This window comes from Bufo bufo, chromosome 1 (assembly GCF_905171765.1).
Source record: "Bufo bufo chromosome 1, aBufBuf1.1, whole genome shotgun sequence".
Lineage (NCBI taxonomy): Eukaryota > Metazoa > Chordata > Amphibia > Anura > Bufonidae > Bufo > Bufo bufo.
Window position 1 is genome coordinate 323,494,466 of NC_053389.1, and position 24,171 is coordinate 323,518,636.

General features: G+C 39.7%; 1 protein-coding gene across 2 annotated transcripts in view; it reads right to left on the reverse strand.

Moving 5' to 3' along the window:
* Positions 1 to 24,171, reverse strand: part of GABRB2 (gamma-aminobutyric acid type A receptor subunit beta2) — a 541,152-nt gene that overhangs the window by 3,402 nt on the left and 513,579 nt on the right. For both annotated transcript variants that reach the window (XM_040441998.1, XM_040441999.1), the window contains exons 6-8: positions 16,405 to 16,542; positions 8,577 to 8,729; positions 7,036 to 7,280 (exon numbers count right to left, since the gene is read on the reverse strand). In XM_040441998.1, coding sequence (XP_040297932.1) covers positions 7,036 to 7,280; positions 8,577 to 8,729; positions 16,405 to 16,542 — 536 coding nt within the window. The remainder of the gene's footprint in view (positions 1 to 7,035; positions 7,281 to 8,576; positions 8,730 to 16,404; positions 16,543 to 24,171) is intronic.

Consider the following 24,171-nt stretch of genomic DNA (forward strand, 5'->3'; position numbering starts at 1 on the left):
TCAACCCAGAACAAAAACTGTGCTTTTACGGTCATTAAAAATAACTTAACCAGCTAAAACAGTACTGATTTGGAGGAATATAAATGTGAGGCCTATTTTTTAGGCGCTGTGTGACACGTATACGTTTAATCACAGAATTAGACTTATATCTGCACTGTAGCGTGTGTGTTAAGTTTTTCAGAATGACCCTATCAGCACCTTGAATCTAATATACCCTTTTAGGGATAGATTTAAAGTAGGTCTGATACAGCAGAAACCACTAATTTTGAGAATTGCAAATTTGGGAATTGTTTTTCAACCCAGAACAAAAACTGTGCTTTTACGGTCACTAAAAATAACTTGACCAGCTAAAACAGTACTGATTTGGATGAATATAAATTTCAGGCCTATTTTTTAGGCGCTGGGTGACAGGCTCAACTTGCCCCTGATGTAGTATATGGCCAAAAAATAACCACACTATTGATGGTTAAATGCACTTGGGTGACACAGGCTCAGCCTGCACCTGATGTAGTATATGGCCAAAAAATAACCACACTATTGATGGTTAAATGCACTTGGGTGACACAGGCTCAGCCTGCACCTGATGTAGTATATGGCCAAAAAATAACCACACTATTGATGGTTAAATGCACTTGATGAAAGCTTGACCCTGATGTAGGATATAGCAAAAAATAACCACACTATTGATGGTTAAATGCACTTGGTGGTAGCTTGTGCTGGCGCACCACAAGCCACAAAATGGCCGCCGATCACCCCAGAAAAAAGTGACTGAAAAACGCTCTGGGCAGCCTAAAAACACTGAGCAATTGAATAGAAGCAGTTCAATGATCCACAGCTGTAGATCGATCACTGAATGAAGTCTTTTGGAGGAGTTAATCTGCCTAATCTCGCCCTAACGTCGCAGCTGCAACCTCTCCCTACGCTTGTATCAGCAGAGTGACGTGCAGCGCTACGTGACCCAAGCTTATATAGAGGCTGGGTCACATGCTGCACTGGCCAATCACAGCCATGCCAATAGTAGGCATGGCTGTGATGGCCTCTTGGGGCAAGTAGTATGACGCTTGTTGATTGGCTGCTTTGCAGCCTTTCAAAAAGCGCCAAGAAAGCGCCGAACACCGAACCCAGACTTTTACGAAAATGTTCGTGTTCGGGTCCGTGTTACGGACACCCCAAAATTCGGTACGAACCCGAACTATACAGTTCGGGTTCGCTCATCCCTAGCGGTAAACAATCACCAAATCTCTTATGCGCTGATATGTGACGTCACCATGTTACCATGCTGGCTGAGTGCATCACATCAGCGCATGCAAGAATTGGCATATTTCTTCAATCATAGCTGCAACAGCCTCTCTGCAAGTAAATGGATGAGGTGAGTATGTATTTTTAGTTTTTAACCCCTGAATGGCCTCAACGTTACTGTCAGATGCCACAATCAAGAGTTCAATGCATCTAAGGAGTTCAATGATGGAGGTGACTCAAATGCGGTTACCCATCATTAGACCCGCTAATAAAATATAAGGCAATTTGTGACAAAGTAATTAATAAAAAAATCTAATTTCTTTGTGAACTTCGGCAAAACAGTCAAATCAAACTTTTGTTAACTTTGCTCATCTCTGCTTGGGATAGGTGGCAAATGTTAATGGTTAACACTTCTTTGCTACAAGACATATGTGAAATAATATGAATGCAACTATAGATGTTTTGTATTCACTTTTTAGATTATGTGAAATAAATATAAAACAGTTCATAGTTGCTACACTGGTTGTATTTATATATATGTGGATTGGAGGAAGGAGGGATTTATCATATGCTGTGGTTTTGGTGTCAGTTTTTCAGCTCTGAACCCGGACATATCTCCGTCTTCACCCAGGCAGACTCTCTGAGCTGAATCGTGTAGGGCAAGGCTTTTTCATTAGATCCGGTGACATATTCGGTCTCTGCTAGGCAGAGGCTCCTGCCTAGCAGTGTACCCCATAATGTCAATGGCACTAATGGGTGGACTTTAGCTCTGCCCTAGCCTGTAAAATGGCTAGGGCAGTGCTAAAGCTTCCCATTAGTGCCGGTGAGATTGTGACATCAATAGGAACATTGCTAGGCAGCTCTGAACCCGGACAACCCCTTGAAGCCTGCCTTTTCTTTGTCAGGTTGTGTCAAATTTATGAAGTGGTGTACAGTAAAAAATATATTTGGTTCAATGTGTCATATGCCTATTTCTGTATAAGTACACCAGGGGCTTGCCTGGCATGGAGATGCAACTTTTATTTTAACTTTTTTCCACGCCGGCATTACTTGTGACATTTTTATGCCACAAAACTTGCATAGCAGACTTGGATAAATGACCCCCTAAAGATTTTACTGCAATGACTTTTATTTTCCAGAGATCAGATTGCTTCACCAGTTTTCTAACGTTAGAAACTCTTATTGGGGAGATAGATGAAATATTTGCAAACAGAATCCTAAACAGATGCAGTATTTTTGGTCATAAATGCAGATTTAACTGTGTGAAGTGAATTATTAAAGAAGTGTTATGCAGTCAGTAGGTCACACTTGTTAGTAGAATATTTTGATATGATTCACTAAAACCCACATGATAATTTGATATAAGCACAATCTGCACTAATTAGACTCAGTAAGAAGTTACAGTATGTACACTAGCTCCTATGTAAGACTATATAAGGACATAATTAGGGATGAACAAATTTCATGTTATGAAATTTATTTGCGCTTCGTTTGGTGGTAAAAGCAGAATTGCATTATAGATTCCGTTACCACGAACCATGATGCAATTCTATGACGGAATGTATAACGGAATGCCTTTAGAGGCATACCGCTATTCATTCCATCATAATAGAAGTCTATGGCCTGCATAACGGATCTGTCCCATTTCCGTTATGCTGGAGAGCACTCCCCTGTATAACGGAAATGGTACGGATCCGTTATGCAGGCCATAGACTTCTATTATGACGGAATGAATAACGGAATGACTCTAAAGGCATTCTGTTATGCATTCTGTCATAGAATTGCATTATGGTCCGTGGTAACAGAATCCATAATGCAATTCTGTTTTTCCCACCAAACGAAGCGCAAACAAATTTCAAAATATGGAATTCACTCATCTAATATATATATATATATATATATATTTTATTATTTTTAATTTTTTTTCAAAGAACGAGGCAGCACTTCCAGATTGATGTGAAAGGGTGAAGACCCCAAACTTTAATTCCCCAGCAACGTTTCGGCCTTCTCAATGAGGCCTTTGTCAAGTTTGTCAAGCTTGACAAAGGCCTCATTGAGAAGGCCGAAACATTGCTGGGGAACTAAAGTTTGGGGTCTTCACCCTTTCACATCAATCTGGAAGTGCTGCCTCGTTCTTTGGAAAATATATACGTTGGAGGATAAGCCGGTCTCCTGGAGGAATTGCACCCAGTTCACATTACTCGACTGTGCTGCTGCGGTATTTGAAAAAAATAAAATAAAAAAAATAAAATAAAATATATATATATATATCTTTATATATATATATGTATATATTCATAAATTGTGTGGAAAAAAGTAACTTTGATTAACCAGGATGTCACTAGATTACAAACTCTATCACATTTTTCTATAACATAAAATAAAATTCTGTGTTCTATCACAATTAAATTCTAACATGGCATCAATCAAGAATTGGATGAAGAACACTTTATTTGGTGCAGAAACAATGAGTTTCAGGGTTGTACTAACCCCTTTGTCAAGTAAGTAAGGGTATTACCTACCCAGGGGTTAATACAACCCCGAAATGTGTTGTTTCTGAACTAAATCAAGTATTCTTTATCCTATTTCTTCATCCTTGCAGCACCACATACAGCCTTGACAACGTTCATTCACTGACAACTCCGGTGGGTACCATGGTCAGAGAGAGTTCAAGGTCAGCCAGGCCATTGTGCACAGAGCATAATGACAGTACGTAGTAGTCCCTTTTCTGTAGGACATTACTTCTATTGTACACTCCTACCCACATGTCCATGCTCTCCTCCCTTCACAGATCTTAACATGGCACCAATCACAATGAAAGCAAAATATTATATAAGGAAACAATCCATAGTCACATTAGATTGCAAACAGTGTGAAAACTATAACTGACATTATAATATGTGCTTGACAGTAGCTTTTAGATGTTCTACAACTAAAATCACTCCACTAGAGAACAAGAGCTTTATTGCAGGGATTTACATCCTCCAGTTAACCTCAAATCTTCTAACATCTACAGTCGTGGCCAAAAGTTTTGAGAATTAGATAAATATTGGAAATTGGAAAAGTTGCTGCTTAAGTTTTTATAATAGCAATTTGCATATACTCCAGAATGTTATGAAGAGTGATCAGATGAATTGCATAGTCCTTCTTTGCCATGAAAATTAACTTAATCCCAAAAAACCTTTCCACTGCATTTCATTGCTGTCATTAAAGGACCTGCGGAGATCATTTCAGTAATTGTCTTGTTAACTCAGGTGAGAATGTTGACGAGCACAAGGCTGGAGATCATTATGTCAGGCTGATTGGGTTAAAATGGCAGACTTGACATGTTAAAAGGAGGGTGATGTTTGAAATCATTGTTCTTCCAGTGTTAACCATGGTGACCTGCAAAGAAACGCGTGCAGCCATCATTGCATTGCATAAAAATGGCATCACAGGCAAGGATATTGTGGCTACTAAGATTGCACCTCAATCATCAATTTATAGGATCATCAAGAACTTCAAGGAAAGAGGTTCAATTCTTGTTAAGAAGGCTTCAGGGCGTCCAAGAAAGTCCAGCAAGCGCCAGGATCGTCTCCTTAAGAGGATTCAGCTGCGGGATCGGAGTGCCACCAGTGCAGAGCTTGCTCAGGAATGGCAGCAGGCAGGTGTTAGCGCATCTGCACGCACAGTGAGGTGAAGACTTTTGGAAGATGGCCTGGTGTCAAGAAGGGCAGCAAAGAAGCCACTTCTCTCCAAAAAAAACATCAGGGACAGATTGATCTTCTGCAGAAAGTATGGTGAATGGACTGCTGAGGACTGGGGTAAAGTCATATTCTCCGATGAAGCCTCTTTCCGATTGTTTGGGGCATCTGGAAAAAGGCTTGTCAGGTGAAGAAAAGGTGAGCGCTACCATCAGTCCTGTGTCATGCCAACAGTAAAGAATCCTGAGACCATTAATGTGTGGGGTTGCTTCTCATCCAAGGGAGTGGGCTCACTCACAATTTTGCCCAAAAACACAGCCATGAATAAAGAATGGTACCAAAACACTCTCCAACAGCAACTTCTTCCAACAATCCAACAACAGTTTGGTGAAGAACAATGCATTTTCCAGCATGATGGAGCACCATGCCATAAGGCAAAAGCGATAACTAAGTGGCTCAGTGACCAAAACGTTGACATTTTGGGTCCATGGCCTGGAAACTCCCCAGATCTTAATCCCATTGAGAACTTGTGGTCAATCCTCAAGAGGCGGGTGGACAAACAAAAACGAATTCTGACAAACTCCAAGAAGTGATTATGAAAGAATGGGTTGCTATCAGTCAGGAATTGGCCCAGAAGTTGATTGAGAGCATGCCCAGTCGAATTGCAGAGGTCCTGAAAAAGAAGGGCCAACACTGCAAATACTGACTCTTTGCATAAATGTCATGTAATTGTCGATAAAAGCCTTTGAAACGTATGAAGTGTGTGTAATTATATTTAACTACATCACAGAAACAACTGAAACAAAGATCTAAAAGCAGTTTAGCAGCAAACTTTGTGAAAACTAATATTTGTGTCATTCTCAAAACTTTTGGCCACGACTGTACAGTAAACTAGTAGGCCTTCTGCATGGAATCCACAAAACTTTTGACTCCACATGTCAGTAGGCCCTGCAATTCTATCAAGCGGATGTGTTCTAAGGACCATAGGAGTGAACATGAAAGACAGCTAACAGAAGACGTGATCTAAAAGTAAAGTAGCTTGGGAAATACAAATCAACAACTAACAATAGTTTTTTTTTTACAAGTGTCTACTACCTACATCCAAGCTGGCTACATATACAGTATGTACCCTGTATGAATAACTACTGTAATATTTTAACAATGAAGCCTTCTTAAGAACATCTAACTTACTTCTTCTTTGGTGGCATGACCATTGGGATTTTTACTTTCCAGAGGTCCTCATTTTCTTTGACTCTAAAGCAATCCAAGAGGACTCAAATGTTTCTAAAGGGCTGGTATAGTAGATATTAATGCCAACTATTTGTTAATGACACTCAATACTTTTTCTTAACAGTGTTTATGAGTGTCATTAGTACCAGGTTCTGCATGTCTTCATCAGCTTTGGAATCCATTTGGAGCATTGCAAATCGATCCCACCATCTAATCAATCTTTGCTCTGAAAATTAGTGAAATATGCCCTTTGGAAGACACAAATCTCTGATCCAACCACACACTGGAATTTAAAGGTAGGTTAGAAATGTACCATAGAAAATCTGTGAAAAACCTTGAAAGCACATTGTGCTATAACTTTGTAGTGAACTAGTTCTGGTTAGATCATAGGAAAGACCTAATTTACACCTCAGGTGACAAGCTCCATTATCCCATTTACATTTGTTTTATGTGGCTGTTATTGTGTTTTTCGTATTTATTGAGACTTCAGAGTCTTTCACGTGTAACAAGCACTATTAATTACATAAATACATGCCAAGTGCTCCCAATGCTGACACCAGATAAGTAATTTGTATGTGGATACTCATCCCCGTTTCCTTGCTATGCACCCATAATCTGGCCTACAACATTGAGATGACTCAAGAGAGTGTGTACATAATGGAGTGTACTTCACAGGAAGCTCTATCAATGCATTACATGGGACAGTTTCCAGGTACATTGTGGGGAAATGGGTATAATTATCGACATACAAATTCCCCATCTGGTGTCAGTGGCAGCATAAATATTCATGTAAAGAGAGAGAGAAAATGCTTGATAAAATGTAAGTCACTGGAAATGTGCAAGATAAATTGATTTAGTTCTGCCCAATCATAGTATTACATACCTTACTAATTTCCAAACGCATCTGTTCATTGTTAGCACTTGCAGCTCGTTCTGCTGCCTTTTTTTGCCTCTGTGGTCCCCTACCAAAAAATATGTAGTTGACCAATGCATACTCCAGCAAAGCCATAAAGACAAACACAAAACAACCCATCAGGTACATATCAATGGCTTTAACATATGGGATTTTAGGTAGTGTTTCACGAAGGTGAGTGTTGATGGTGGTCATGGTCAGTACAGTTGTGATTCCTAGAAAAGAAGATAAGATTAGTTATCTGAATCAGTCGACTGAATAATTGCCAGAAAAGTTTATACAGTAAAAGTGTTTAATACTGTTATTCTCTTCACAGCTAAGGTGCTGGATTAGTAGCTCTGCCGACTGTCACCATCAGGGGCGAACAAACGGCCTGTGAGCCAATCGGGGGCAGAATTTTGACCTTTACTTCAGGCTCTGTGCTACTGTGTATAAGGGCTAATGTACACGACCGTTGTGTGTTTTTCTGTCCGCAAATCGCGGATCCGCAAAACACGGATTTGCGGAAACGGCACGGACAGTCTTTAATATAACTGCCTATTCTTGTCTGTAAAGTGCGGACAAGAATAGGACAGGTTATATTTTTTTTGCGGGGCCACGGAACGGACCAACGGATGCGGACAGCACACGGAGTGCTGTCCGCATCTTTTGCGGCCCCATTGAAGTGAATGGATCAGCATCCGAGCTGCAAAGACTGCGGCTCGGATGCGGACCAAAACAATGGCCATGTGCATGAGGCCTAAAGGACAGACATGTTTCTGAGCTTAGCCTGCCATGTGAGAGGACATGTGTGCAATATATCATGGCAGACAACAATTACAGACACAAGGCAGACATATTAGGGTGTTGCAAGGCAGTTTAGGTAGATTTAATTAATATGTAGAAAAGTTAGGGTTTTATCAGAGAGGGAAAGCATCAAGTTAGTGTGTATGTGTATTTTACAGTGAGGGGAGGGCAGTTGTTGGCTAGTGGAAAGCTTCATGTAATGTAATGCAATTTTGCAAGCACAGACATTATGCATTGCCTGCAAAAACATAATTTTTACCTGTGCATCAGCAGCCAGTTATTTTTTAAAAAAAAGCCAGGCTTCTACAACTCGTAAGTGGTTTATAGGCTTATTCCCAGGAGCATGCATTTAGCTGAAACCACTGTGCAATTGAGTCTTTTTCTTTCTAAAAACTAGTTGCTATTTTGGCATTGTGCACAGTTCAGCACATTTCAGTGTGTCAATACCAGGGTGTTCCTAGAAGGGGATGTTATAATTGCACTTCTTTTAGTTAATTAAAAAACAGCTGCCATTTTGCTATAATCAAGCACTCCAGCAAATTTTATTGCATCAATACCAATGTGCATCTCTTTTAATTATTTGAAAACTGCTGTCATTTTACTACTGTGTTTAAATAGCATGTCAAGAGAAGAGAATAAATAAGCGTGATGTATATAAATACAGGGGTCATCATATATTGACATCTTACTTTCATTATTAAAATGCTGTATAAACCTTCAATTACCTAAGGCAACCCGAGCAGCTGATGCATCATAGTTGATCCAAAAAGAAACCCATGAGAGAATTGTGATCAAAATTGTAGGCATGTATGTCTGCAAGATGAAATATCCGATGTTTCTTTTTAGCTTAAAACTAAGAGATAATCGTGGATAAGAACCTGAAACCAAAAGATTACACAACATTGAAAAATAAACTATTACTGACAAATAAAATTAAAGAGGCTATTTAACCACCAAATGCTGTAAAGGGCTTATTATTTCAATCTCCCACCAAGGTAGCTCAGAAACTTTGGCAATCCACAGGGTCTTTGTTTACAAACTGCTAGCATGTGACTGCTTTAGCCAAACATTGACCTCCGCAGTAATGTGCCAACCTCTGGCATCATGGATCCCATCACTGAGTGGTGATGTCAGTAACATGGCATCTGAGTGCTAAGACTATGTGAGTGCTAACACCATTGCTCATAAACAAACACTGGGGTATTATTTATTTGTCATTTTATAACATTTCCTGCATTTTCCCCCCAAAGGTCAGGTAACCCCTTTAAAGTCACATTCTAGTTACTATTATGGCCAACAAAGCTTTCTGGTCACAATGTACACTAACATCTTCTATGTGGATATAATTGCCAGAAAAGGTACTGCCAACAGATCAAGTGGGGCAAATGATATACTTTACACTGACATGGCCTACTTCTTTCAGTTTACACTTTATTTTGATAGAAATTGCACAGGTTAAAAAGTAACATCTAAAATTTTGCCAAAGTTGAGCTAAAATGTATTAAATGTAATCTTCAAAAAAGTTGAGAAAAAGTGTATATATTGAAGCTATAAATGTGTTTTTCTTCTCTTTTATTAAAGCAAAGGTTAAAAAAGATGTAAATTACTGGTACTAATATATGATTATTAAAAAAAAAAAAATCCAGTTAGATGAAATTTGTGCCACCTGTTATCTTTTGATTTCATTATTATTAATAAAGTATACATATTTCTATTGTAACAATGTCATTTCCTAAAATCTTCTAATTGTTATAATCCAAAATATTTCCATTTGTAATAATGTTAACTAAAGACGACAGAACTGTGGAACCATTATTCAAACATTTAATCTTTTATTCATTGTCCTTTTTCTTTTAATTTACCACAGTTGTAAAATAAGTGATCAAAGTGATCAAGCAAATGCATTTCCCCAGGGGGCAAATACAGTAAAAAAAAAAAAAATAAATATGAAAAATGTCCAAGCTATTAAATTATAAAATTATTTATCCTACATGGTGAATGCTACAAAGAAAACAACTGCCAGATTGGTGAATTTTGGTCACCTTGCCCCCTAAAAACAATTCAGCAAAAAGTAGTGCAAAAGTCATATACATGTCAAAACGGTACCAACTAAGTTCACCCCAAAAACAAGCCCTTCTCAGCTCTCTAGTTGGAAAAATAAAAATAATAAGTTAAGGGTGTCAGAATATAGCAATTCAAATAAACAGTAAAACATAATAAAACAATATAAATTTGGTATAGCCATAATCATAGCGACACGCAGAATAAGCTTGTCATGTCATTTGTAGTCACTGTGATTAGCGTTGGGTGAAGCGAGCTTCGGATGATAGATCCAAAGACGATTTGGTCAAAACTTTGTTTAAATGCTGTACGGGTCATTTACAGTAAGACTTAGATACACAACACAAAAGTGGTGTATGTCTGGTGTAGATTCTGTCACCTGCCATGGTGCAGCAGAATCTGCGACTTATTCCCGCTGATGCCAGGTCTAAAAAAGTGGCAGTGGTGTGGGCCGTCTCATTCATTATTTTGCACTTCTGGTTTAGGCGTAGAAAATGGAAGCTGTCTTACATTTACACTGCGTGCAGAATTATTAGGCAAATGAGTATTTTGACCACATCATCCTCTTTATGCATGTTGTCTTACTCCAAGCTGTATAGGCTCGAAAGCCTACTACCAATTAAGCATATTAGGTGATGTTCATCTCTGTAATGAGAAGGGGTGTGGTCTAATGACATCAACACCCTATATTAGGTGTGCATAATTATTAGGCAACTTCCTTTCCTTTGGCAAAATGGGTCAAAAGAAGGACTTGACAGGCTCAGAAAAGTCAAAAATAGTGAGATATCTTGCAGAGGGATGCAGCACTCTTAAAATTGCAAAGCTTCTGAAGCGTGATCATCGAACAATCAAGCGTTTCATTCAAAATAGTCAACAGGGTCGCAAGAAGCGTGTGGAAAAACCAAGGCGCAAAATAACTGCCCATGAACTGAGAAAAGTCAAGCGTGCAGCTGCCAAGATGCCACTTGCCACCAGTTTGGCCATATTTCAGAGCTACAACATCACTGGAGTGCCCAAAAGCACAAGGTGTGAAATACTCAGAGACATGGCCAAGGTAAGAAAGGCTGAAAGACGACCACCACTGAACAAGACACACAAGCTGAAACGTCAAGACTGGGCCAAGAAATATCTCAAGACTGATTTTTCTAAGGTTTTATGGACTGATGAAATGAGAGTGAGTCTTGATGGGCCAGATGGATGGGCCCGTGGCTGGATTGGTAAAGGGCAGAGAGCTCCAGTCCGAATCAGACGCCAGCAAGATGGAGGTGGAGTACTGGTTTGGGCTGGTATCATCAAAGATGAGCTTGTGGGGCCTTTTTGGGTTGAGGATGGAGTCAAGCTCAACTCCCAGTCCTACTGCCAGTTTCTGGAAGACACCTTCTTCAAGCAGTGGTACAGGAAGAAGTCTGCATCCTTCAAGAAAAACATGATTTTCATGCAGGACAATGCTCCATCACACGCGTCCAAGTACTCCACAGCGTGGCTGGCAAGAAAGGGTATAAAAGAAGAAAATCTAATGACATGGCCTCCTTGTTCACCTGATTTGAACCCCATTGAGAACCTGTGGTCCATCATCAAATGTGAGATTTACAAGGAGGGAAAACAGTACAACTCTCTGAACAGTGTCTGGGAGGCTGTGGTTGCTGCTATACGCAATGTTGATGGTGAACAGATCAAAACACTGACAGAATCCATGGATGGCAGGCTTTTGAGTGTCCTTGCAAAGAAAGGTGGCTATATTGGTCACTGATTTGTTTTTGTTTTTGAATGTCAGAAATGTATATTTGTGAATGTTGAGATGTTATATTGGTTTCACTGGTAAAAATAAATAATTGAAATGGGTATATATTTGTTTTTTGTTAAGTTGCCTAATAATTATGCACAGTAATAGTCACCTGCACACACAGATATCCCCCTAAAATAGCTAAAACTAAAAACAAACTAAAAACTACTTCCAAAAATATTCAGCTTTGATATTAATGAGTTTTTTGGGTTCATTGAGAACATGGTTGTTGTTCAATAATAAAATTAATCCTCAAAAATACAACTTGCCTAATAATTCTGCACTCCCTGTAGAATCGGCTATGGATAAGCCAAAGTTATGTAGACTCCTATGCAACTTCTACATAACTTCGGTGATCCACCGCCATCTATAAGGCTTATTAAGACAGGTGTCTAAAACGCCAGTCTTAATAAATGTTCCCCTATATTTTTTTCATTTTCACCCACAAAGATATTTTCCCATTGTTAAATACAAAATAAATGGTGGCATTAAAAAATACATACAAATTGTGCCCAAAAAACAGCCTTTATACGGCTATGTAAATGGGAAAAGTTAAAAAGTTATATTTCTTGGAAGGCATCGCCAGGTGGAGCGGAAGGTTCGTTTTGGCAACAAAATGAAAAAGATTAAAATTGTCCAGGTCCCAGAGAGGTTATATACACTGCTCAAAAAAATAAAGGGAACACTTAAACAACACAATGTAACTCCAAGTCAATCACACTTCTGTGAAATCAAACTGTCCACTTAGGAAGCAACACTGAGTGACAATCAATTTCACATGCTGTTGTGCAAATGGGATAGACAACAGGTGGAAATTATAGGCAATTAGCAAGACACCCCTAATAAAGGAGTGGTTCTGCAGGTGGTGATCACAGACCACTTCTCAGTTACTATACTTCCTGGCTGATGTTTTGGTCACTTTTGAATGCTGGCGGTGCTTTCACTCTAGTGGTAGCATGAGACGAAGTCTACAACCCACACAAGTGGCTCAGGTAGTGCAGCTTATCCAGGATGGCACATCAATGCGAGCTGTGGCAAGAAGGTTTGCTGTGTCTGTCAGCATAGTGTCCAGAGCATGGAGGCGCTACCAGGAGACAGGCTAGTACATCAGGAGACGTGGAGGAGGCCGTAGGAGGGCAACAACCCAGCAGCAGGACCGCTACCTCCGGCTTTGTGCAAGGAGGAACAGGAGAAGCACTGCCAGAGCCTTGCAAAATGACCTCCAGCAGGCCACAAATGTGCATGTGTCTGCTCAAACGGTCAGAAACAGACTCCATGAGGGTGATATGAGGGCCCGACGTCCACAGGTGGGGATTGTGCTTACAGCCCAACACCGTGCAGGACGTTTGGCATTTGCCAGAGAACACCAAGATTGGCAAATTAACCACTGGCGCCCTGTGCTCTTCACAGATGAAAGCAGGTTCACACTGAGCACATGTGACAGACGTGACAGAGTCTGGAGATGCCGTGGAGAACGTTCTGCTGCCTGCAACATCCTCCAGCATGACCGGTTTGGCATTGGGTCAATAATAGTGTGGGGTGGCATTTCTTTGGAGGGCCGCACGGCCCTCCATGTGCTCGCCAGAGGTAGCCTGACTGCCATTAGGTACCGAGATGAGATCCTCAGACCCCTTGTGAGACCATATGCTGGTGCGGTTGGCCCTGGGTTCCTCCTAATGAAAGACAATGCTAGACCTCATGTGGCTGGAGTGTGTCAGCAGTTCCTGCAAGACGAAGGCATTGATGCTATGGACTTGCCCGCCCGTTCCCCAGACCTGAATCCAATTGAGCACATCTGGGACATCATGTCTTGCTCTATCCACCAACGTAACGTTGCACCACAGACTGTCCAGGAGATGGCAGATGCTTTAGTCCAGTTCTGGGAGGAGATCCCTCAGGAGACTGTCCGCCACCTCATCAGGAGCATGCACAGGCGTTGTAGGGAGGTCATACAGGCACGTGGAGGCCACACACACTACTGAGCCTCATTTCGACTTGTTTTAAGGACATTACATCAAAGTTGGATCAGCCTGTAGTGTGTTTTTCCAGTTTAATTTTGAGTGTGACTCCAAATCCAGACCTCCATGGGTTGAAAAATTTGATTTCCATTTTTTTTTTTTGTGTGATTTTGTTGTCAGCACATTCAACTATGTAAAGAACAAAGTATTTCAGAAGAATATTTAATTAACTCAGATCTAGATCTAGGATGTGTTATTTTTGTGTTCCCTTTATTTTTTTGAGCAGTGTATAACATTATTTTGCATAATAGTGCTTTAATATACTTGAAATAAATATTTAAAGTGTTTTCTTTTTTTTTCGCCGCATAATGGAAAAACTCACTGTGTAGTGTACTTACCTTGCTGGTTTAATTATACCTTTGTGTCTCCTGCCACCACTGTTGTTCTTACAATCATGTTGTGTGATCCATGGACACCTTTGGGAGCCTTTTTTTATCATTGCATTTTACTAATTTTGGGCTAAATGTCATTTTTTTCACTTAATCTTTATTAAACTACAGTCATGGCCAAAAGTTTTGAGAAATACATAAATATTGGAAATTGGAAAAGTTGCTGCTTAAGTTTTTATAATAGCAATTTGCATATACTCCAGAATGTTATGAAGAGTGATCAGATGAATTGCATAGTCCTTCTTTGCCATGAAAATTAACTTAATCCCAAAAAACCTTTCCACAGCATTTCATTGCTGTCATTAAAGGACCTGCTGAGATCATTTCAGTAATCGTCTTGTTAACTCAGGTGAGAATGTTGACGAGCACAAGGCTGGAAATCATTATGTCAGGCTGATTGGGTTAAAATGGCAGACTTGACATGTTAAAAGGAGGGTGATGCTTGAAATCATTGTTCTTCCATTGTTAACCATGGTGACCTGCAAAGAAACGTGTGCAGCCATCATTGCATTGCATAAAAATGGCTTCACAGGCAAGGATATTGTGGCTATTTATAGGATCATCAAGAACTTCAAGGAAAGAGGTTCAATTCTTGTTAAGAAGGCTTCAGGGCGTCCAAGAAAGTCCGGCAAGCACCAGGATCGTCTCCTAAAGAGTATTCAGCTGCAGGATCGGAGTGCCACCAGTGCAGAGCTTGCTCAGGAATGGCAGCAGGCAGGTGTGAACGCATCTGCACGCACAGTGAGGCGAAGACTTTTGGAAGATGGCCTGGTGTCAAGAAGGGCAGCAAAGAAGCCACTTCTCTCCAAAAAAAACATCAGGGACAGATTGATCTTCTGCAGAAAGTATGGTGAATGGACTGCTGAGGACTGGGGCAAAGTCATATTCTCCGATGAATCCTTTTTCCGATTGTTTGGGGCATCTGGAAAAAGGCTTGTCCGGAGAAGAAAAGGTGAGCGCTACCATCAGTCCTGTGTCATGCCAACCATAAAGCATCCTGAGACCATTCATTTGTGGGGTTGCTTCTCATCCAAGGGAGTGGGCTCACTCACAATTTTGCCCAAAAACACAGCCATGAATAAAGAATGGTACCAAAACACCCTCCAACAGCAACTTCTTCCAACAATCCAACAGTGGTTTGGTGAAGAACAATGCATTTTCCAGCACGATGGAGCACCATGCCATAAGGCAAAAGTGATAACTAAGTGGCTCGGGGACCAAAACGTTGACATTTTGGGTCCATGACCTGGAAACTCCCCAGATCTTAATCCCATTGAGAACTTGTGGTCAATCCTCAAGAGGCGGGTGGACAAACAAAAACTAATTCTGATAAACTCCAAGAAGTGATTATGAAAGAATGGGTTGCTATCAGTCAGGAATTGGCCCAGAAGTTGATTGAGAGCATGCCCAGTCGAATTGCAGAAGTCCTGAAAAAGAAGGGCCAACACTGCAAATACTGACTCTTTGCATAAATGTCATGTAATTGTCGATAAAAGCCTTTGAAACGTATGAAGTGTGTGTAATTATATTTCACTACATCACAGAAACAACTGAAACAAAGATCTAAAAGCAGTTTAGCAGCAAACTTTGTGAAAACTAATATTTTTGTCATTCTCAAAACTTTTGGCCACGACTGTAAGTTCGAGCACATTTTTTCTGAAATTCGATTCAATTTGATTCATCTGAATCGGCCAAGAAATCAGAATTCCTTTGATTTTAGCCCAAAATAAGTAAAAGCCAATATAATAAAACATTTAGGCCTCATGCACACGAGCGTTGTTTGGTTCCGCATCTGAGCCGCCGTTTTGGCGGCTCGGATGCGGACCAATTCACTTCAATGGGGCCACAAAAGATGCAGACAGCACTCAGTGTGCTGTCTGCATCCGTGGCTCCGTTCCGCGGCCCCGCTAAAAAAATATAACATGTCCTATTCTTGTCCGCGCTTTGCGGACAAGAATAGGCATTTATATTGCTGGCGCTAGTTTCGTTCCGCAAATTGCGGAAGGCAACACGGGCGGCTTCCGTTTTTTGCGGATCCACGGTTTGCGGACCGCAAAAAATGGCACGGCCGCGTGCATGAGGCCTTACAGAGACAAGAATATATTTTATTCTAAAGCTTCTTCCATTGTAGAGGATACATTTTTCATCTGACCATCTTTATTCCGTGGTATAGAATTGTCTATTGTGAACATAGTAAATATCCGATAAGAACTTAATATTGTTTTTCTTCCATCAGCCTTTGTTCTCCATGGTATATATTTTCTGAATTACAGTATTAAACTTATTTAGATTCACACACTACCTGTGGAAAAAACAACATTTTTCGATAGGAGCTTGTAGTCTACAATGGAAAATTGCGGCAATTCAATTCTATCGACTCCTGTGACAGCGTGGTTGCCTCCTCTCCAGTAAAACTCTATGTCATCAGTGGTGTAGCCATCTGAAAGGCAAAACAATCAATACATTATTATTATTATTATGATTTTTTATTAGAAATAAGAAATATACAATAAAATTACAATTCTTCAGTAAATACATTTTTGTTTTCTTTATTTTAATTATCCTCTTCCTAATCCCAAGAAATAATCCCTTCTATAATCTGAAGAGATAACTATCCCCAAATAACAAAATCTTGCCTGAGGATCCAATACTTGCAATTTTGAGTTAGCCATCTCCACACTTGAGTCTAATGGGAACAATATAGATTTATTCTATTTAACTCCTATACTGGAATAACTCCCATATTCCTAAATAACCATCATCAAATATTCTATAGCATCACTGGTTTGTTCTAAAAAAAAAAAAAAAAAAAAAATGTCATCCGCATATAATGAGATTTTGTCCTCTCTCAGCCTCACTCCAAAGCCCACCACACATGGATCTTCATGAATCCTGATTGCTAATGGTTCAATGACCAGAGCAAAGAGTGAGGGGGAGAGAGGACATCTCTGTCTCACTCCTCTTTCTATGTTAAAATATTAAGATACCAACCAATTTACCAATAACCTTCGCTCTGGGGTGTCTGTAAATAGTTGTAATCCAACCGATGAACCCCGGTCCAAAACAAAGTCTATCCAGTAATGCCAAGAGGAACTCCCACTCCACACTGTCAAGCGCCTTTGCAACATCTAATGACATTATGGAGCGTTGAGACCCCAGGTCCCCTGGCCACTGAAAATTTGCAAAAACCTGCTGAATATTTTTCACTGAGGATCTGTGCGGTATAAAGCCGCACTGATCCTCATGAATTTGGGTGGAAGTCAAGCCATTAAGTCTCTATGCTAGGATCCTCGCCAAGATCTTTACATCATTATTTAACAATGATATAGGATGATAGGATCCTGTGTCCTCTCTACCTTTCCCTTCCTTATATATTAAGACTATAGTTGCCTCCTCCATATATATAGGCAGTCTACCCTGCTCTTGCACATATTTATATATTCCTAACAATCTCTTTGCCCATTCTTCCTTATCTCTTTTAAATAATTCAATTAGTAACCCATCTGGGCCTGCTGCTTTTCCCATTGGCATTTCATTTATAGCTTCCATTATCTCATCTAATGTTATTGGTCGGTCCAACTGATCTGCTTGATCTCTGTCAAGTCTTGGCAGATCAATACCCTGTAAATAGCTTAATATTCTTTCATCCTCTATTTTCTCCTGTGTACAATACAATCTAGCATAAAACTCATAGAAAACCCCCAATATCTTTTCAGGCTCACTATATGTCATCCCCATTTTCATCTTTAACTATTACAATATTGGACAGGGCTATTATTCCTAATAATCATGGATAGATATTTGCCAGGTCTTCACCCCCCTCCCAGTGCCTTTTGCTTTTCATAAACAAGTCCATATTTTGAGCTTTCTCTAGGTGATAATTATTATAATTTTGTACTACCAATTGCCAAGCATTCCATGCCTCTATAGTTTTATTATTTATGAATATCTGTTCCTTATCCAACATATCTTGGATTAAACTCTCTTCTTTTTTCCTATAACCCCTTTTTAACTGTGTAATCTTCTTAAAGAGAATGCACCTCACATAAGTCTTAGATGCATTCCAGACCATCCCAGCCTCTGCCGATCCCTCATTATCCATAAAGAAACTATCAATTTCCCTTCTCATATCAATCTGTTGACCCAGTAAAGTCAGCCAAGAGGATTTATCTTACATCCTCATGTTCTATTTAATTTAATTGTCACCTTCAGAAAGACTGGTACATGATCAGAGAGGCACCTCAGCCCATATGATAAAGCCACATCTCTTTTCAAGGTTTCCTGATTACCAAAGGCCATATCTATCCTGGATAGAACATGATGCGTCCTATTATGGGATTATGGGGTATCCCCCTTATACTGCATGAAAGCCTGAAGTACAGATGCGTTCACTCTTAACTGATCTCCAAACTGGAAGTTGTGTCAATTTTGTCCTGACAGCAAAACAACATAATATTGTGAGACTGTAACTAAACTCTAAATGACTGTAATACACATCACAACCACTTGGTGGTGAGTGCTCCACATGTAGCTTATAGCTCAAGCTGCTTTTTCTTCTGTTTAGAGAACAGAGAAGCTGGCCTCAGATATGAGGTATTTATTGGCAGACCCAGCGCTAAATTTGGTGAGATCTATTGAGAATATTAGGTGTGTGAAAGTCAAACACATGAGAATAAAGGAACGCTAAATCCAGAATCCAAACATTATGTGTGATACTATCTGCTGAGCTATATATCTAATCCTATACTGTGTGATACTGACTGCTGAGCTGTGTATCTAATTCTGTCCTATGTGATACTGTCTGCTGAGCTATGCATCTAATCTTATCATGTGTGATACTGCCTACTGAGCTGTGTATCTAAACCAATAATGTGTGATACTGTCTGCTCAGCTATGTATCTAATCCTATCATGTGTGACACTGTCTGCTAAGCTGCATATCTAATCCCATCCCATGTGATGCTGTCTGCTGAGCTATATATCTAATCATATCATGTGTAATACTGTCTGCTGAGCTGGGTATCTAATCCTATTATGTGTGATACTGTCTGCTGAGCTGTGTATCTAAACCTATCATGTGTGATACTGCCTGCTAAGCCATGCATCTAATCCTATCATTTGTAATAATGTCTGCTCAACTATGTATCTAATCCTATCATGTGTGATACTGACTGCTGATCCGTGCATCTAATCCAATCATGTGCTATACTGTCTGCTGAGCTATGTATCTAATCCTATCATTTGTGAAACTGTCCGCTGAGCTGCATATCCAATCCTAAAAACTATGAGGGGCAGTATACTAAAATAAAACTTATTTTAATAACGTATAGGCGATAAAAAGACGGCCCCTACAGACGTACAACAAGTAAGACCTGTTCACACTCAACCTGGGGTGGTGAGTGGTCACTGATGGTTACATAACAAACATACATATATATAGGTAATGGACTGGACTAGTAATAAGGAGAGGCGGGCAAGACTATGTTAGAGTACTAACAAACTGGCCCTATTGCCTCCCTACTTGTCCTGATCCGCCCTATAGATAGTGTCCAAAGGACGGGGTCCAATCCTATCCTGTGTGAAACTGTTTACTAAGCTGTGTATCTAATCATATAATGTGTAAAACTGTCTGCTGAGCTGTGTATCTAATCCTATCATGTGTGATACTGCCTGATGATCCATGTATCTAATCCTATCATGTGTGATATGGTCTGCTGAGCTATGTATCTATTTCTATTCTGTGTGACACTGTCTGCTGAGCTGTGTATCTAATCCTATCATGTGTGATACTGCCTGCTGAGCCATATAACTAATACTATCATGTGTGATACTGTCTGCTGATCTATGTATCTAATCCTATTCTGTGTGATACTGTCTACTGATCCGTGCATCTAATCCTATTATGTGTGACACTGTCTGCTAAGCTGCATATCTAATCCTATCCCGTGTGATACTGTCTGCTGAGCTATGTATCTACTCATATCATTTGTAATACTGTCTGCTAAGCTGTGTATCTAATCCTATCATGTGTGATACTATCTGCTGAGCTATGTATCAGTATCTAATCCTATCCCGTGTGATACTGTCTGCTGAGCTATGTATCTACTCATATCATTTGTAATACTGTCTGCTAAGCTGTGTATCTAATCCTATCATGTGTGATACTATCTGCTGAGCTATGTATCTAATCCTATCCTGTGTGATACTGTCTGCTGAGCTGTGTATCTAATTCTATCTTGTGTGATACTATCTGCTGAGCTATGTATCCAAACTATCCTGTGTGATACTGTCAACTGAGTTGTGTATCTAATCCTATCATGTATGATATTGTCTACTGAGCTTTGCATCTAATCCTATTATTTGTGATACTGTCTGCTGAGCTATGTTTCTAATTTTATCCTGTGTGACACTGTGTGTTGAGTCATGTATCTAATCCTATCATGTGTGATACTGTCTGCTGAGCTACAGTTGAAACCAGAAGTTTACATACAGTTGTGTTCAAAATTATTCAACCCCCACTCAAATTGAGTGTTTTGGCCAGTTTGACATTGATTTTGATCATTTCAGTCATCTTGTTTACAATTAAATCAAAGAGGCACTTGTAAGTCAGACAAATATAACATAACATTTATAATGAAATAACCACAAATGTCTTTTCTGTGCTCATATCATTATCAGTTTTATTCAACCCCCAAGTGACATTCAATCTTAGTACTTAGTACAACATCCTTTTCCAGTTATAACAGCTTTTAAACCTGAAGCATAGCTTGACACAAGTGTCTTGCAGCGATCTACGGGTATCTTCGCCCATTCTTCATGGGCAAAAGCCTCCAGTTCAGTCACATTCTTAGGCTTGCGCGCTGCAACTGCTTTCTTTAAGTCCCACCAGAGGTTCTCAATCGGATTTAAGTCTGGTGACTGCGATGGCCACTTCAAAATGTTCCAGCCTTTAATCTGCAACCATGCTCTAGTGGACTTGGAGGTATGCTTGGGATCATTGTCCTGTTGAAAGGTCCAACATCTCCTAACCCTCAGGTTTGTGACGGACTGCATCACATTTTCATCCAATATCTCCTGGTACTGAAGAGAATTCATGGTACCTTGCACACGCTGAAGCTTCCCTGTACCTGTAGAAGCAAAACAGCCCCAAAGCATGATTGACCCCCCGCCATGCTTCACAGTAGGCAAGGTGTTCTTTTCTTCATAGGTCTTGTTCTTCCTCCTCCAAACATAGCGTTGATCCATGGGCCCAAACAGTTCTAATTTAGTTTCATCAGTCCACAGAACACTATCCCAAAACTTTTGTGGTTTGTCCACATGACTTTTGGCATACTGCAGTCGACTCTTCTTATTCTTTGGAGACAGCAAGGGGGTGCGCCTGGGAGTTCTGGCATGGAGGCCTTCATTACGCAGTGTGCGCCTTATTGTCTGAGCTGAAACTTCAGTACCCACATCTGACAAATCCTTTTTCAGTTCCTCAGCAGTCACACGGGGACTTTTCTCTACTTTGCGCTTCAGGTAGCGCACAGCAGTCGAAGTCAGCATCTTCTTTCTGCCACGACCAGGTAGCGTTTCAACAGTGCCCTTTGCCTTGAATTTGCGAATGATGCTTCCTATGGTGTCTCTTGGTATTTTTAACATCTTTGCAATCTTCTTATAGCCATTGCCCTTCCTGTGAAGAGAAATCACCTCTTCTCTTGTCTTCCTGGACCATTCTCTTGACTTCACCATGTTTGTAAACACACCAGTAAATGTCTAGAAGGAGCTGAGTATCACAGTCCTTTTAAATCTGCCTAATTTGTGCTTATTATGCTTGATTGCTGCTCCTTGACATCCACAGGTGTTTTCAATACCTGATCGAAAACACTTGAATGAACCTCTGTTCTTAAGAGTGGTAGTCTTTAAGGGGTTGAATAATTGTGTCAATGAAGAAATCACAAAAAAAACATTTAATACTGTATTACAAAAACAATTGATGTCATTTTAGTTGCATTTGGTTCTTTAAAAAGTCCTTGTAAGATTTCATTTTGAACACAATTACAAATGTACACTAAATTCCCTAAAACCCTTTACAGCATTGGGGGTTGAATAATTTTGAACACAACTGTACCTGTACACTATATAAAAAAGACACATATGCATGTTTTCCTCAATATCTGACATGAAATCATAATAAACCTTTCCTATTTTTGGTCAATTAGGATTACCATAATTATTATTATTTGCCAAATGCCAGAACAATGAGAGAGAGAATGTTTTAAGGCATTTTTTTTACTTTCTGCAAAGTCAAAAGTTTACATACATTTTATTAATATTTGGTACCATTGCACTTAAACTGCATGACTTGAGTCAAATGTTTATGATACCCTTCACAAGCTTTCACAATAGTTGGTCGGAATTGGGGCCTATTCCTTCTGACAAAACTGGTGTAACTGAGACATGTTTGTTGGTCTCCTTGCTCACACCTGCCTTTTCATCTTTGCCCACAAATTTTCAATAGGATTGAGATCAGGGCTTTGTGATGGTGACTCCAAAACATTCACTTTGTTATCCTTAAGCCACTTTGTAGCCAGTTTGGCAATATGCTTCAGGTCATTGTCCATTTGGAAGACTCATTTCTGCCCAAGCTTTAACTTCCTAGTTGATGTCTTGAGATGTTGTTTCAGTATTTCAACATAATCTTCTTTCCTCATGATGCTATCTATTTAGTGAAGTGCACCAGGCCCTCCTGTAGCAAAACAACCCCACAACATGAAGCTGCCACCCCCGTGTTTCACAGTTGGCATGGTGTTCTTAGGCTTCCAAGCTTCTCCCTTTGTCCTCCAAACGTAACGATGGTCATTATGGCCAAAAAGTTACATTTTAGTTTCGTCAAACCACAAGACATGTATCCAAAAATGTAGGTCTTTGTTCCTGTGTGCATTTGAAAACATTAATCAGTTTTTTTTATGTTTCTTTTGGAGTAATGGCTTCTACCTGGCAGAGCGACCTTTTAGCCCATGTTGATACATTACTCGTTTCACTGTGGATATTGACACAATCTTAACAGCTTTCACATCATCTTCACAAGGTCTTTTGCTTTTGTTCTTGGGTTGACATGCACGTTCATCTCTGGGACACAGAACCCGTCTCCTTTCTGAGCTGTATGATGGCTGGACATTCCCATCTTGTTTCTACTTGTGAATAATTGTTTATACAGATGAATGAGGCACCTTCAGGTATCTTGAAATTGCACCCAAGTTTGAGCCAGACTTGTGCAAGTCCACAATTCTCATCCTGATATATTGGCTGATTTCTTTACACTTTCCCATGGTGATACACAAAGAAGCAGTGTGTTTCAGGCGTGCATCTAAATACATCCAAAGGTGTGTTTCTAATGAACTCAGTTGTTGCCAACAAACCTAACAGAAGCTTCCAAAATCATGATATCATGATATGGGTAGTACAGAATTGTTTAAAGGCATAGTAATCTTGGTGTATCTAAACTTTTGACATTGCAGAAAGTAATAAAAATGACTTAAAACATTCTCTCATTCATTATTCTTGCATTTGGCAAATAATAATAATAATAATTATGGTAATCCTAATTGACCAAAAACAGGAAAGGTTTATTGTGATTTCATGTCAGATATTGAGAAAAATATGCATATGTCTCTTATTATATATAGTGTATGTAAACTTTTGATTTCAACTGTATATATATATATATATATATATATATATAAAAAAAATCCTATACTATGTGATACTGCCTGCTAAGCTATATATCTAATCTTGTCATCTGTGATACTGTCTGCAGAGCTGTGTATCTAATCCTATCATGTGTGATACTGCCTGCTGATCCATGTATCAAATCCTATCATGTGTGATACTGTCTGCTGAGACATGTATCTAATGCTATACTGTGTGACACTGTCTGCTGAGCTGCATATCTAATCCTTTCCTGTGAGACACTGCCTGCTGAGCCATGCATCTAATCCTATTATGTGTGATACTGTCTGCTAAGCTGTGTATCTAATCCTATCATGTGTGATACTGCTTGCTGATCCATGTATCTAATCCTATCCTGT